Source organism: Adelges cooleyi, unplaced genomic scaffold (assembly GCF_023614345.1).
Source record: "Adelges cooleyi isolate 19-005CV unplaced genomic scaffold, UGA_ACOO_1.1 ACOO_flye_CR_arks_rails_tigmint_CR_PRNA_2, whole genome shotgun sequence".
Taxonomy (NCBI): Eukaryota; Metazoa; Arthropoda; class Insecta; order Hemiptera; family Adelgidae; genus Adelges; species Adelges cooleyi.
This window is the reverse complement of record NW_026095860.1, coordinates 9,592,788-9,605,867: the sequence shown is the minus strand read 5'-3', so window position 1 is coordinate 9,605,867 and position 13,080 is coordinate 9,592,788. Positions and strand designations below refer to the sequence as shown.

At 29.5% G+C, this 13,080-nt stretch overlaps 2 protein-coding genes across 4 annotated transcripts in view; one reads left to right on the top strand and one right to left on the bottom strand.

Moving 5' to 3' along the window:
* The window catches only part of LOC126834002 (prominin-like protein), a 28,915-nt gene extending 20,641 nt beyond the window's left edge, over positions 1–8,274 (top strand). Inside the window, exons 2-19 of one of the 3 annotated variants that reach the window (XM_050565644.1) lie at positions 1,268–1,532; positions 1,607–1,727; positions 1,823–1,889; positions 1,970–2,134; positions 2,212–2,336; positions 3,033–3,056; positions 3,564–3,856; positions 3,949–4,101; positions 4,180–4,422; positions 4,497–4,734; positions 4,814–4,900; positions 4,985–5,212; positions 5,279–5,437; positions 5,507–5,628; positions 5,706–5,756; positions 6,905–7,183; positions 7,251–7,361; positions 7,557–8,274. In XM_050565644.1, coding sequence (XP_050421601.1) covers positions 1,268–1,532; positions 1,607–1,727; positions 1,823–1,889; positions 1,970–2,134; positions 2,212–2,336; positions 3,033–3,056; positions 3,564–3,856; positions 3,949–4,101; positions 4,180–4,422; positions 4,497–4,734; positions 4,814–4,900; positions 4,985–5,212; positions 5,279–5,437; positions 5,507–5,628; positions 5,706–5,756; positions 6,905–7,183; positions 7,251–7,361; positions 7,557–7,584 — 2,759 coding nt within the window. In that variant the 3' untranslated portion in view covers positions 7,585–8,274. The remainder of the gene's footprint in view (positions 1–1,267; positions 1,533–1,606; positions 1,728–1,822; positions 1,890–1,969; positions 2,135–2,211; positions 2,337–3,032; positions 3,057–3,563; positions 3,857–3,948; positions 4,102–4,179; positions 4,423–4,496; positions 4,735–4,813; positions 4,901–4,984; positions 5,213–5,278; positions 5,438–5,506; positions 5,629–5,705; positions 5,757–6,904; positions 7,184–7,250; positions 7,362–7,556) is intronic. The other 2 variants (XM_050565647.1, XM_050565645.1) reach the window with 2 other exon arrangements.
* A 1,815-nt stretch (positions 8,275–10,089) lies between these two features.
* On the bottom strand, positions 10,090–12,806 carry LOC126833490 (15-hydroxyprostaglandin dehydrogenase [NAD(+)]-like). Its single transcript, XM_050564867.1, has 7 exons — positions 12,597–12,806; positions 12,363–12,486; positions 11,063–11,175; positions 10,801–10,977; positions 10,578–10,735; positions 10,364–10,514; positions 10,090–10,301 (listed from the first exon to the last, which is right to left on the bottom strand). Exons 1-6 carry the CDS (start codon positions 12,687–12,689, stop codon positions 10,394–10,396), a joined length of 786 nt encoding a protein of 261 aa, XP_050420824.1. The 5' UTR covers positions 12,690–12,806; the 3' UTR covers positions 10,090–10,301; positions 10,364–10,393.
* Positions 12,807–13,080: the final 274 nt, after the last annotated feature.

The following is a 13,080-nucleotide window of genomic DNA, read 5'->3' as shown; positions in this document are numbered from 1 at the left end:
TCGCCAACCGTGTCAAAATATATACTGCATTATATATATATATATATATATATGTATAAGATATTACAACAAATAAAAACAAACTTAGAGCTGATTAATGTGCGGAGTGTTCTCAAGGTTATTTCGTTCATCTCCGAGGGCATTGTATTATTATGGTTACCTATAATATAACATATTATTATAATTTAAAATTCTGTTCCTCTATATTTTGAAACAACAAAGACAATATTATGTATAAATAATAACTAGCCGTGCATCAGCTCTGCACGTCCGTACAACCGTTTTTTAACCACTAAGTTTTTTTTCACTATTGTATATAAATAAAATGATCTTTTTTCCGACTGTTGAACTGTTTAGGATAAACATAAAACAATCCAAGCTATTATTTAGAAAACAAATATTATACAGGGTGATTACAAAAACCCTTAACATTTAAAAATGTAAAAAATTACATTTTTTTTTAACTTATGTACCATGTACGCCATTTATTTTACGGCAATTTTCGAATAAAAAAAAAAAAATGTCCTCCCCCGACCTAAACATATGCGATTTTTTTTTGTGGGGTCATTAAAAGGGCAAAGTTTTTCAACATAAACCCCGTACTTGGATAATTTGAAAGCAATTCGTATATACTCTATTCAGAATAAGAACAAGTGTGGAAGAACTTCCTCGAAAGAATCGAAAATTGCCTAATGGAAGACGGACATCTCCCCTTCCTGACCTCATTTTTTGCTACTTGAAGTAAATGGCGTACACCCACAAACATTTTATGTAAGTTAAATAAATTTGTTTTTGAAAAATGAATATTATTTAGCTTTTTTCAAAATGTAAAGGGTTCTTCATGGTCACCCTGTATTACCCTGTATGGCTGTTAGCTGATGCTTACAACATCAAACTTTAAATGCGTCAATTTTTTTTTTTTTTTTTATTATGAATTCCTCGATTGATTTATACTTATTATTAGCTTAATAAGTAATAATCGTACAATTAATATTTAATTTAAAAAAATATACACTACTCATTATTCGATAAAAAAATGTAGACTTATGGTCCAGTTGTCAAAGATTTATAAATAAAGAGAAAAAACGACTTATGGTAGTTGTTTAGTTTAAAATAAAAAGCATTATTTCATATTATTGCCCTTTGATAAAAAAAATGTATATACTATTGTATGTAAACAGTAAAATAAATGCATGTCAAAACAATAAAAAAAAATAATACTTATAATACAAATAAAATACTAACATAAGAATTTATTTTCTATCAGGACTTATTGATGTCGAAGAAGGTAGCAACACGATTCAAGTTTCTGACGAATGGCCAACGTTGGTGACTCATTATTGGGCCAGCGCCTCAGTTTTGATGGGTGGACTAGTCTTCGCAGTCCTTATGCCTCTTATAGGTCTAACACTGTGTTGTTGTCGCTGTGCCGGGGGCTGTGGATCTCGATCACAGCCGTTTGACGCCAAGTACGATTCTTGCAGACGACAATTCTATGGTATCATCTTGGCATCTTTTACCATACTTATTTCGTACGTACAATTTCTATTTTATTTTTTGTAAGTTGATTTCTAATTTTATGCAAAACATGTGGGTGTGGTTTTAGGTTTGGTGTTGTTTGCACATTTGTAAGCAATGAATACTTAGAAGATGGCGTCAAAGAATTGCCTTCAAATGTTGAAAAGTCTTTAGGTGATACTCGATTGTTCATCAATAACACAAAAAAAGTAAGAAACTTTTTATTATTATGTGTTGTAAAAAAAAAGAAAAATGTTGAATTTTATTTATAAGGACTTTGAGCTAAATTATTTATATTTTATAGGAAGTGGATAATTTATTAGTTGTTAATTTCAACGAACTAGAAGAAACTTTATCGAATATATTGGAAGGTATTTATTATACTTTTTTTTTAAACTAATAACTAATAAATAACAATCATAAAACAGTTTATTTCCCATAATAATTGCAGCTAGTGGTGAGATTGTTAAAAAGAAATTGGGAGATGTGTCTAAAGCATCCGTTTTATCAAATTTAACTGCCATTGTTACTGGACTTGGACTCATAAAACAAGACCTCTCTAATGTAGATTTATTAACTCGACAACTACAAGAGACAGCTCTACAATTAGATACTGGTGTGTTTGTGTTTTTTTAACCCTTACTGTTTTAAAAATTCCTCGTTCTCATATTATGATCATATTTTTATTTTTAGCTTTGTTGGAGTCTCGATCATATATATTAAGTAAACTACAATCTTGTAGATTTGAGCGCCCTTGCCGAGAGCTTTTGAATCGATACAATATTCAAGATCTTTCTTTGGAAGCAAACTTCAGTCAGGTTAGTACGGAACAACAATTATTTAAATATAACAGCTATATAGCTGTAATTAGAGACTAAAGCACCAAGAAACAAGACTTTTTTATGCCCTATATTACATGTCAACGTGTATAGTAAACCATACAAAACGCTCTAAAATATAATGTACCCAGGGGCAACTGCCTCCCATGCACCCACTGTAGCTACGCCACTGATATCTGTAATAGCTATTTATATGAATGAAAATTAATATACCGGCAATTGGTATAAGATTTACAGTTATCCAAAAAGTGTTTGTACCCAGCTTTCTAGTATTACTATACATACCGTATATTTATTATACAAACTCGAATATCCATATTGTCATGATCGATGTTTGTGTAATTAGGAAGAAAAGAAGAAATAAGTAAAGCCTACTATAATAATTTGTGCCATAAATATTATTGAGTAAAAAAAACACAGTACAAATTGATAAGAAAAAAATATTACTTGTCTACATATTGCTTTGTTAAATACTTTAATGTTATCCTTCAGCTTTTTGGACTATTAGTATATACATTATACATACATTTATTTGTATTGTTAATTAAATTATAATATATAATATAATAAAATATGTATTAATATGGTCCATACATGTATACTTATTTATTTGTATGTTTAAAATATTAATGATATATTTGAATATTATAATTTTTGTTTGCTTGCCATGGACAGATATTAGACAACCACCTTCCAAAGGTAGGTTAATGGTATTTTAGGCTTATAACGTTTTTTCCATACATGCACTGTCAGGTCAACCTGCTTTTATTCGTATAGTTTAATTGTTTATCATTAATTCTTCTGTAATATTATGTAAATAATTAAAAACAATGTTTTAGAATTTATTAAAAATACCTAATTTATAATATACTACATGTATACACAATGGTATCTTATCATTGGTATTATTTATATTGCACAGTATTAAATTAGTAAATAGATGAAAAAATTTAATTCACTTCTTCTTTCTTCAAACAAACACAACTTCTTGTTATAGTTAATTTTTTATTAAATAATGAACTAGTAGTTTATTTATTACTTGTATTATTTTTGTTGTTGACTGAATATTTTGAAAAAAATATGTTTAGCCTGTTCTAAATTTGTATATATTTATTTAAACCATTAATTTAGATAATTTTCATAGCACATAGTTTACTTGATGAAATATTTTGATTTATTTTTAATCCAGAGTTGTTCAAATTACAGTTGCCAAACGTAACAGCCAGTTTGAAAAACATATCAGATCTTATAACTGATGACATTGAGGAAGAAGTAATGAAAGGCCAACAGCAATTTGAAAAAGTCAAAACAATGATACAAAATGCAGTAAATGATAATATACCTGCAATAAAAGAAAATATAAGGAAAGTTGGAAATGCAATCAAAGAACATAGCGATAAAGTTGATAATGTTTTGGATCGCGTGGACAATACTGTTGCTACGTCTTTTGCACCAATGAAAGAAGGAGAAGGTTTATTAAAAGAGTTTTCTCCTTATCGGTAAAATAATTCATGTAGTTTTTATGATGAAAATGCTTATAATAATACTTATTTACATGTTTCTAATTATGGGATAATCATCTGGTCTTTAGGTATTATGTTTGTCTGGGTGTTGCGATCACACTGTTTTTGATTTTGATGTGTCTAACTCTCGGATTGTTCTGTGGTTTTTGTGGAAGCCGACCCATAGGTGGCTATCATGACGATTGTTGCAATAAAGGAACTGGTGCTTCTTATTTAATGATGTATGACTAAATGAATTAGTATAAATTATTTGTTGTATAACCATTTTATAATAAACTAATGCTATGCCAACTACTTAGGGCTGTGTGGTTGATGTTTTTGTCATCGGCCTTTTTAATGCTAATTGCATTGTTCTATTTCGTTACTGGTGTGACCACAGATCGGGTTGTCTGTGAGCCATTGCAAAATCCAACGCCTTCTAGAGTTTTAAACATAATGAATCGCTTATATGACATTTCTGTTATACACAATTCAGAAGACCAACTTCGTCATGCTAGACCTGCACCAGCCAATGCAGATTTTACTATTAGTTCTGTCATACGGTTAGTTACAAAAAAATTATAATGTTCATAGTGTTTTAGGTACTATATTAATAATAATTTCAATACTTTTATAGAGATTGCCATAGAAACATGAGCTTGTTCCAAGTATTGAATATGGATAGACTTGTAGATCTCAACAAAGTGCTTGACTATCCTAATGTTTTTGGTATTGACGAACATATAAATGAACTAGTTTCAAAAATTAAACTAGAAGGAGAAATCGTAATATTGACACCAGAAGCAGAAAGGCAATTGATTAGGCTATCGAAATCACCTTTGTCTAATATTAATTTCCCTGCATACACTAATGTCGTAAGTTATAAAATTTACTATTGATAATTTTCATAAAAATTTAAACAAATTTAACATTTGTTGTGAATTATTTTTTTAGCTTGGCGATAAAATTACATCAATCGATTTAATACAACTTGCCAATGCTCTTAATCAAACAGCTTCTCAATTACCGTCTTCGTCAGACGTATGTTTTCTCTTGTCTGTTTAAAAATGTACAGTTTTCTAAAATGTATTAAACTAACATGCCTATTTTTTGCTAAAATATTAGGTTAAATTTTCACTGGTCAACCAAGCTATGTATCTTAAAGTACATCAAGGACATCACGTAACAGCAATGATTGATATTAGTCAACGGTTAGAATCAACCGCCAATCAGTTACAAGAACATTTGCGCTTCAACCATTCATCATTACGCAATGCCGTGGAACATTTGTTAATTGAAGTTGAACAAGCACAAAATTATTTGCGCAATGAAGGAACAACTTTAGTTACTAAAGTATGTCAACTAATTGAAAAATGATGATAATAATATTAAATGGATTATTGTTTTTTATATTTCTAGTTGGCGAAAGAATTCGGAGAAGAGTTTAACAAACATATTGATCAATATTTGGAAAGAGTTGTTCACCAAGTAAGAGAAGATGTTGGCAAATGCTGGCCCATGTCACAGGCTTACAACGCTACAGTTGTTGCGGGATGTAGAAAAATATTGAATCCATACGTAAGTGTAGAATATTATTTATAATACCATAAAAATAAATATAAACTGTTCCATATTTTTGTTTTCTAGAATGGTTTTTGGATGAGCGTAGGTATTTGCTGTATACTTTTCATGCCCATTATCATTCTTTGTGTTAAATTAGCAACTCTATATCAAAAATCTGAACGATACCCCGGGCCATTAGTCGAATCGTAAGTAATGTTTTAAAAAATTTGTTTTTAATTTTTAAAAATATGTTTGAATAATAAATAATGTTTATACATTTTAGGGAGTACTTGTATGATGCACATACAGATCGTGAAAATATTCCTCTAGCAAAGTAATAATTTTTGAATATTGCAAAAGTCAATTTGTGGTTATGGGGAAGAAATTTCCCATAGATAGATTTTTTTGGATAAAACTGGGTTTAATATAATTAATAAGAAAATAAAATGTTTAATATTTTACTAAACTTGAATGAAAGAAGTTGTTATAATGCAGATTTTAATTTTGTTTTTGTTTTTTTTTGGTCAAAACATTTTTTTTTACTTTTTGATTTTTAACTCAACACCTTGAAAACTATGGTCATATACATCAAATTTTTACATTGACTTTTATTAGGTTTTGTGCTAAAACCAGAAGGTATAATCATTATGTAGCTTAACAAACCTTAAAGGCCCAATGATGCCATTATGAGATGGTTTCTTGTTCAATTCGCTTTCGGGGTAGTCTTGTATTAGGCTCTTTCTATATTGTTTCTTAAAAAAGTAAATATGGAAGAAGACGAGGCCTCTACTGACTGCATATATTTAATTCCTCGGAGAATATATCCTCTGAAATACAGGGAGATTAAAAAAGAATGAACCTATTCCATGGTCAAATATTTTGTAAGTAAATGTATGAGTCAGAACACGAGGGAGTGACTGTGAGGTTTCTAAGTTTCAAATGGTTGCTACGTGACCACACCAGGTGCATTGGTCTTCTAAGGTAAACGTTTTCTGTGCTGTATCCTGCACCAAAATGTATGGCCCATTTTCTTCGAGGGAAACTGTTACAGGGCTGAGGCAGTTTTTCATTTAAAAAATGCTCTAACAGGTAAGCTCCAGTGTGGAGGTGCCCCATCTTGTTGAAAAATGAATTAATTAGAATCAGCTACCATTTAAGGGAAAAGCCAGTTTTCGTAGCATATCCTCGTAGGTTTTCCCTGTAACAGAGTGTCGTTTGAAGAAAAATTGGCTAAAACATTGTTGCATGATACAGCACAGAAAACGTTTACCTTAGGAGACCGATGCTCCTGGCGCGGTCACGTGGCAACCATTTGAAACTTAGAAACCTAATCTTTCAAACAGCGTCTCCCTCATTTTGATTCATACATTTACTTACAAAATATTTTATCATGGAATTGGTTCATTCTTCTTGAATCACCCTTATATTGATCACATTCATTATAATTACTAATTAAAAATTGCTCATATTTGTTTTCTATAGCCCGAATAATAAGAAGAAAAACGGACGGAATAAGGCCAGAAAGAAAGCAGCACCAACACCAGGTAGAGGAAATCGATCATCGGCAATACCAGTGGGTTATGAGAATATGTCAAATCCAGAAATTCTAGCTAACACATCAGCCAATGAGAGTTCTCGTCATTCTGGACACCCTGGTCATGGAGGTTCTGTCGATTATAGTGCGCATCTTGGACGAGCAAATATAGTAGTGCCAGCCACTAGCCCTTGTGTCCAAGGAGGTTCGACTGAAGCTCCACCAAAGTAATACTCCAGTTCATGATTGTTTTTTTTTCTAATTTAGTAATTTACAATGTTTTTGTTATTTTAGACAAACTTGGGATTTTTCAAATGGTGGACCGCCTCAGTATCAAAATCCGATCTCATCAGAATATGAACGTCCACCGCCATATTATTATCCCGGGCCATCTGGACCTCCAGGGTAAGAAATAATAATTTAAATTGACATATTTAAATATTTAATGATGATTAAGTCCCAATCAAATATTAAAATTCCATTATAAAAAAAGTTATCAACTGCCAATTATTTTTTAATGAAAACAAAATTATAATAAAATGATAAAAAAATACCTCCTTTTCATAGCTAAGCTAAAATATGTCTTAAATATATTTTCAGAGCTCCTCCAGAATCTCAAACTTCTTAAATAAGGTAAAAAAATTTTAGTTAAAATTATTTAAAAGTCAAAACATGTAAGTTGAGAACTGACTATTAAATAATTAGAAGTTGTGACCCCTATCTTGTTATTATGCAAAATAAACTAAACGAAGAGATTTAGTGATACAAAAATGTTCATTACATTTTATCCAAAAATGTTGCTGCTCTCTTATTATATATTACCTATTTTGTCTTTGTTATAAATTGTAACTAAAGTGTTATTATCAGCAATGTGTAAGACGCTGTTTGCGCTCAAAAGGAAAACGCATCACTATTGTATCATTCCTCTATATTACTGCCTCATTTATTTATTGTGATCAATTTTTATTTTTTTATTATATATTTTTTTGTACTTTCTGTTAAGTAGTTCACTCTCCAATTTTTGTTAAATAAATCTAGATAAGAATAAATTTATAACTCGTATATTTTAATTTTCACTTATTGAATGTATAAAAAAAATATTGTAAATACTATATCAGTAGAGAACACTGTAGGGATTGACTTATTATTATATACCTTTTTTTATGTAAATATTAGGTACTATTAATATTATTACGTTATTATTTCTCCCTCAACTTATACATATTGGTAGCAACAAATAAAATGTGTTTTAATGCAAATTGCCAGATTGGTACTGGGAAAAAATGTTGAAAATAAAAACATTGTTTTCCATTATAAACCGCCTACTAAATTTGTATTTTTTTACTGTGGCAATAACAAAGACATAATATATTATTATAAGCTAGTCATGTGGGAGTTCAGCGGACTTTAAATTATGACGGATTGTGTTTTTAGTATTTACACAAAAAAACAATGGGGGCAGCATAATCTAATTTCTCATCATGTGCTAACCTCTGTTAAAAATTATATTAGATTTAAAAGACATACATATTGTATTATTATATATTTTTATGTAAAAAAAAAAAAGACTATAGAAATATTAATCTTATGAGAAAATATAAATATCATGTCTTGTTAAAACTTAAGATTTAACTAATGTTAAAACTACTTTTCAAGATCTTTTTTTTTTAGATTAGCTAACTTATTATAAACAAATGATTTAACTGTGTGGTTCTGGTTTTTTGAATTCATTTGAAAAAGCCTGATTTAAATATATATTATGTATAACATAAGTCATAAAATATGTGTTTATTCAGTAGCATATGTAGATATTAAAAAAAAAAAAGATACGTAATATTTGTTTGTAATTAATTCACTATTATTATTATTAATATATATATATATATATATAGTATATATATATATATATATATATATATATACTATACTATATATTATACAAATGCGCCCCTTTTCAATGTGAACTCCTTGCTATCATATATGATAAAATAAGAGCATTTATTATGTGCTATTGACTAATAAATGTGAACTTAAATTTCTTGAGTTTTTATTTTTTATCATAACTTATGTATTTTCTAGTTTAAATTGTGTTATAACAAAAAGAAGAAAACTAATAATATTTCAAAATAATTTAGTATGTATACAATTAAAATGGATTAAAAAAAAAAATTCTGAAGATAACGTATGGACAAAACACAGATTATGCAACCAGTAACCATAGTATATTAATTATCTTCTTTACTTGCTTACTCAGAAATAATTACTTAAACTTTTTAGTACAAAATAACAATATTTGTTTATCTAAGATGTGATATATATATATATATATTTCTAATTACGATTTCCTAATACAGTAGAAGGTATTGACAGTAATGGTTGAAGTCCATTACCTTATTTTCTAAATTGTAATTTCAGTTATATAGGATTTATAATTAATTGTGATCAAAACAGTTACCTGAAAAAGTAATAAAATTAAGTTTATTCAAGAATGAACTCTTGACGAAAATCGATAACTACCCAACAGAAACTATTTTTTAATATTGCTACCTATTGGTTTTTAAGAAAGAGAAGAAGAATTACATTTTGAAATCCGAGACTCGTTTAAGATTAATAGGACTTTAGGACCTGTATACTTTTATGACAACACATTCAGAACTAGAAAGAAGAAAAACATACTATGACGAATCTAATAAAAAATGTAACTATTTACTTTTTACTAATTTAACCATCAGAATTTTAAAAAAGTGGAAATACTGCAAAACATGTATAGAAATTATATTTTTTCTTCATTTGCTACATTTTTATGAATGTATTGAATTCAGAAGTTATTGAATGTATCTATAAATTAATTATCTATAACTATAATCGATACTTGTAAAATGATCAGGACTGAGAAACTATACTAACTATGGTCTGTGACCTTATCAATAAGGATGTAAATGTATCTGCTGCTTAAATTTAAGTTGTTCAGCCGAGAGATTTGTGACTGCACTGAAGCGAGGTAAATCTTATACAATATCAAGAATGACTGACGATCATCTAAATAAGTTATCTGCAACAATTATGTGCAAATACCATAATACGAGTATAATATAAACAATGATGATATTAATAATATATTTGCAAAACAAAATTCACGTCAAAAAATTAAATATTTTTATTTATTTTATTTTCTTAATTTACTTAAAGTTAAACATTTATAATATTTATTGAAAACAAACGCATTTTTTAAAAAACTATTAAATCTGAATTCTGAGGATGCATACTTGTTCTTATAGAAGGGCGCTAAAAATGTAAAGACGTCTCTGCTATGAAGTAGGCACTGCCGTAGTTTTGCCCCGCGTCCTCCAATTTTTTAAAACAAATTATATTATAACTGTTAAATCAATTTCCGTTAACAAACTCACTACAAAGTATACATTTCAACTATTATTGTATTAGTATGGTATGTCGGGTAAGTTGGCTGGTCGCGGTTTTTCATCGTTCTCGACAATCCAACAGTCGCCGGTACTACCGTGCTTCAATATTTCGATTAACCCTTTGGCCACACTCTCGGAACTGAAAGAAATAACGTTGCGTTTTTTTATTAAAACATAATTCGAACTGCATAAAAATGTATACCTTTGCACTGGATACGTTTCAATAGCTTCTTTTCCTTTTTTACCAAATTCTTTAATCAAGTAGAGACTGGACCTGTCGCCTTCAATAAAAGGCGTTTGCACGTATCCCGGACATAGTGCCATAATCCTTACGTTCAAATGCTCGAATGTTTTCTTGTCCTTTTGCATAAAGTTGGTCTTATGTATAAGTGTTAAAATGGTGATAAAACAAAATAAATTATTACGCCAATCGCTCTAGTGAATTCTACGACGGCCCGTTTTGTAGACCTGTACATTGGGGCTATGTTTGCGACTCCAATAAAGGCGGCTATGGAAGCAGTCTGCACAACAGTTCCTCCCTTGCCGCCGTACGGAGCGCCCATATACTTGATCGCCAACATAGTGCCCCTCACCACACCTCCCTGAAACAAATCTGTCCTGTGATTTCCACTGTTTTACCATGTTTTGGTATTAGATGTAGTTAAAAATCATAGACTTTCGCGTTACATAGTTGACATTCATCGTGGCCGCCCACTTTTCCATTGTTTCGTTAAACATGCCCGCGTTATTTACGACAATGTCCAATCTCTTAAAGTGGTTTATACACGATATAAATGCGTCTAGAAAATAAATGCATGTGTAATTTTAAGTTATAATGGCAAGCACTAAAAATATCTATTTATCTCCGCATCGGGAAGAGATGGGAGTATTTAATTATAAGAATGTTGTGATGCACGAGGATTAACGTTAGACACAATTAAGAATCATTGATTTTGAATTAAGGTTATGTAAATACGTTTATTAACAGTTAACACGTCATAAAATGAATAAACTATATAGAGAATGAAGAATAGAATCAATAACTGTTATATGCTTAAGCTAGTAGCTCAATAACATTCAAGATTCGAAACACAAAAACACTATTGTCAATATTACGATTTACGGGGTTTGTGTAAATCAATCAAATTGAGACCACCTAACATAGGACTCGTGTTCGGAAATTCTGAAGGTTCAGGAGCCAACTAATGTTGGAAAATATAGCAAAATATGTACCTACTCATTTTCTCGAGAAAAAAAATTCATATTTTCAAAAAAAATGAGTGTCTTACATCAGATGATCACTTTGTATAGTCGACAATCAATAAACAAACAAAAATTAGGCCCATGAAGGGTACGGACAAGAGACACGTTGATTAGACTACATTGCTACCGGGAAGTGGTCACTGATCATAATACGCACTGTGTAAATTACAAGGATTCAATATAGTAATAACATGTATTAACAAACATTAATACATGTATTTTCTTAAATCGGGGAATTTGGTTCTTATTTTTATTTAATAAAAATGATTTCCACGTGTATGTGGTTCTCTTGTCTCTTATAAAAAAAACGTCATCTTGAGTTTATATTGTAAGTACTTTATGTTAATCTATTAAAGCTATAAATATTTGTTGGGCTAAATTCTTGCAAATAGAAAAAACAGCTCAGTTGTTTTACTAAACTTCGATTTTTGTTTAAATTGTATGTCCTGTGAAACGATAATGAATTCATAAATCTACCATCAGACTTAATTTCTAAGTTTAAAAAGACAAAGATTTAAAAAATATTACATTTTAATAAAATGTATGTATACATTTTTTAAAATTAAACAAAAATGTAAAAAGTTTTTATAATAGGAGACATAAAAACAGATTCTGGTATAAATTAAAGTTTTCTTTATTTTCTAAACTTTATCGCCAAAAATCTTAGTAGCCAATTACCTTACACATAGAAATTACAATAAAAAAAAATGTAACTCATAATTACTTTCAAATACTACTTCACTAGTGACATCACATTGTAACGCTAAAACGCTAACGTGTCCATATATTTGTGCAAATTCGTCGGCAACCGATTGACATTGCTTGATATTTATATCACAAAGTGCCACCTAAAAAAAACATAATTTTATTTAACAAAAGTAACGTTTTTATGGGTGTCAACCAGTTGATCTAATCCAACTTTCAAAAGTAGGTACTCTATACTAGGTATAGTGTATACCTTCACATTATTCTGAAGTAAGTACTTGGTGTAGGCATAACCAATTCCAGACGCAGCGCCAGTAACTAAAGCGACTTGATTCTCAAGCTCCATTATAGACTTGATGTGATTATTTTTATTTATTTTACCTACACAGTCTACAGCGAACTTGGGCGAGTATTTTCTTTGTGAGTAGACTTCGTGTTAGCACAAACTGTATTACCTAAGTAGGTTTACATAAAAATAATCTAATCTAATAACGTTTAGATACGAATAACAATTTTTTTTTTAGTCGATAAAACCTAAAAAAATGCTTATATTTTCTTATGAGAAATGTTATATAACTGATATTGAGTGAAATTAATTAACATTTGACCTTGTATGATAAAATACAAATAGCTATCCCTAGTTTTACTAATTAACGTTCTTCTTTTTTTTAACAATGAAGTCCTGTCATCAATAATTTGTTTTAATTGTTGAAACAAGTTGTTTAATTATAATAGAT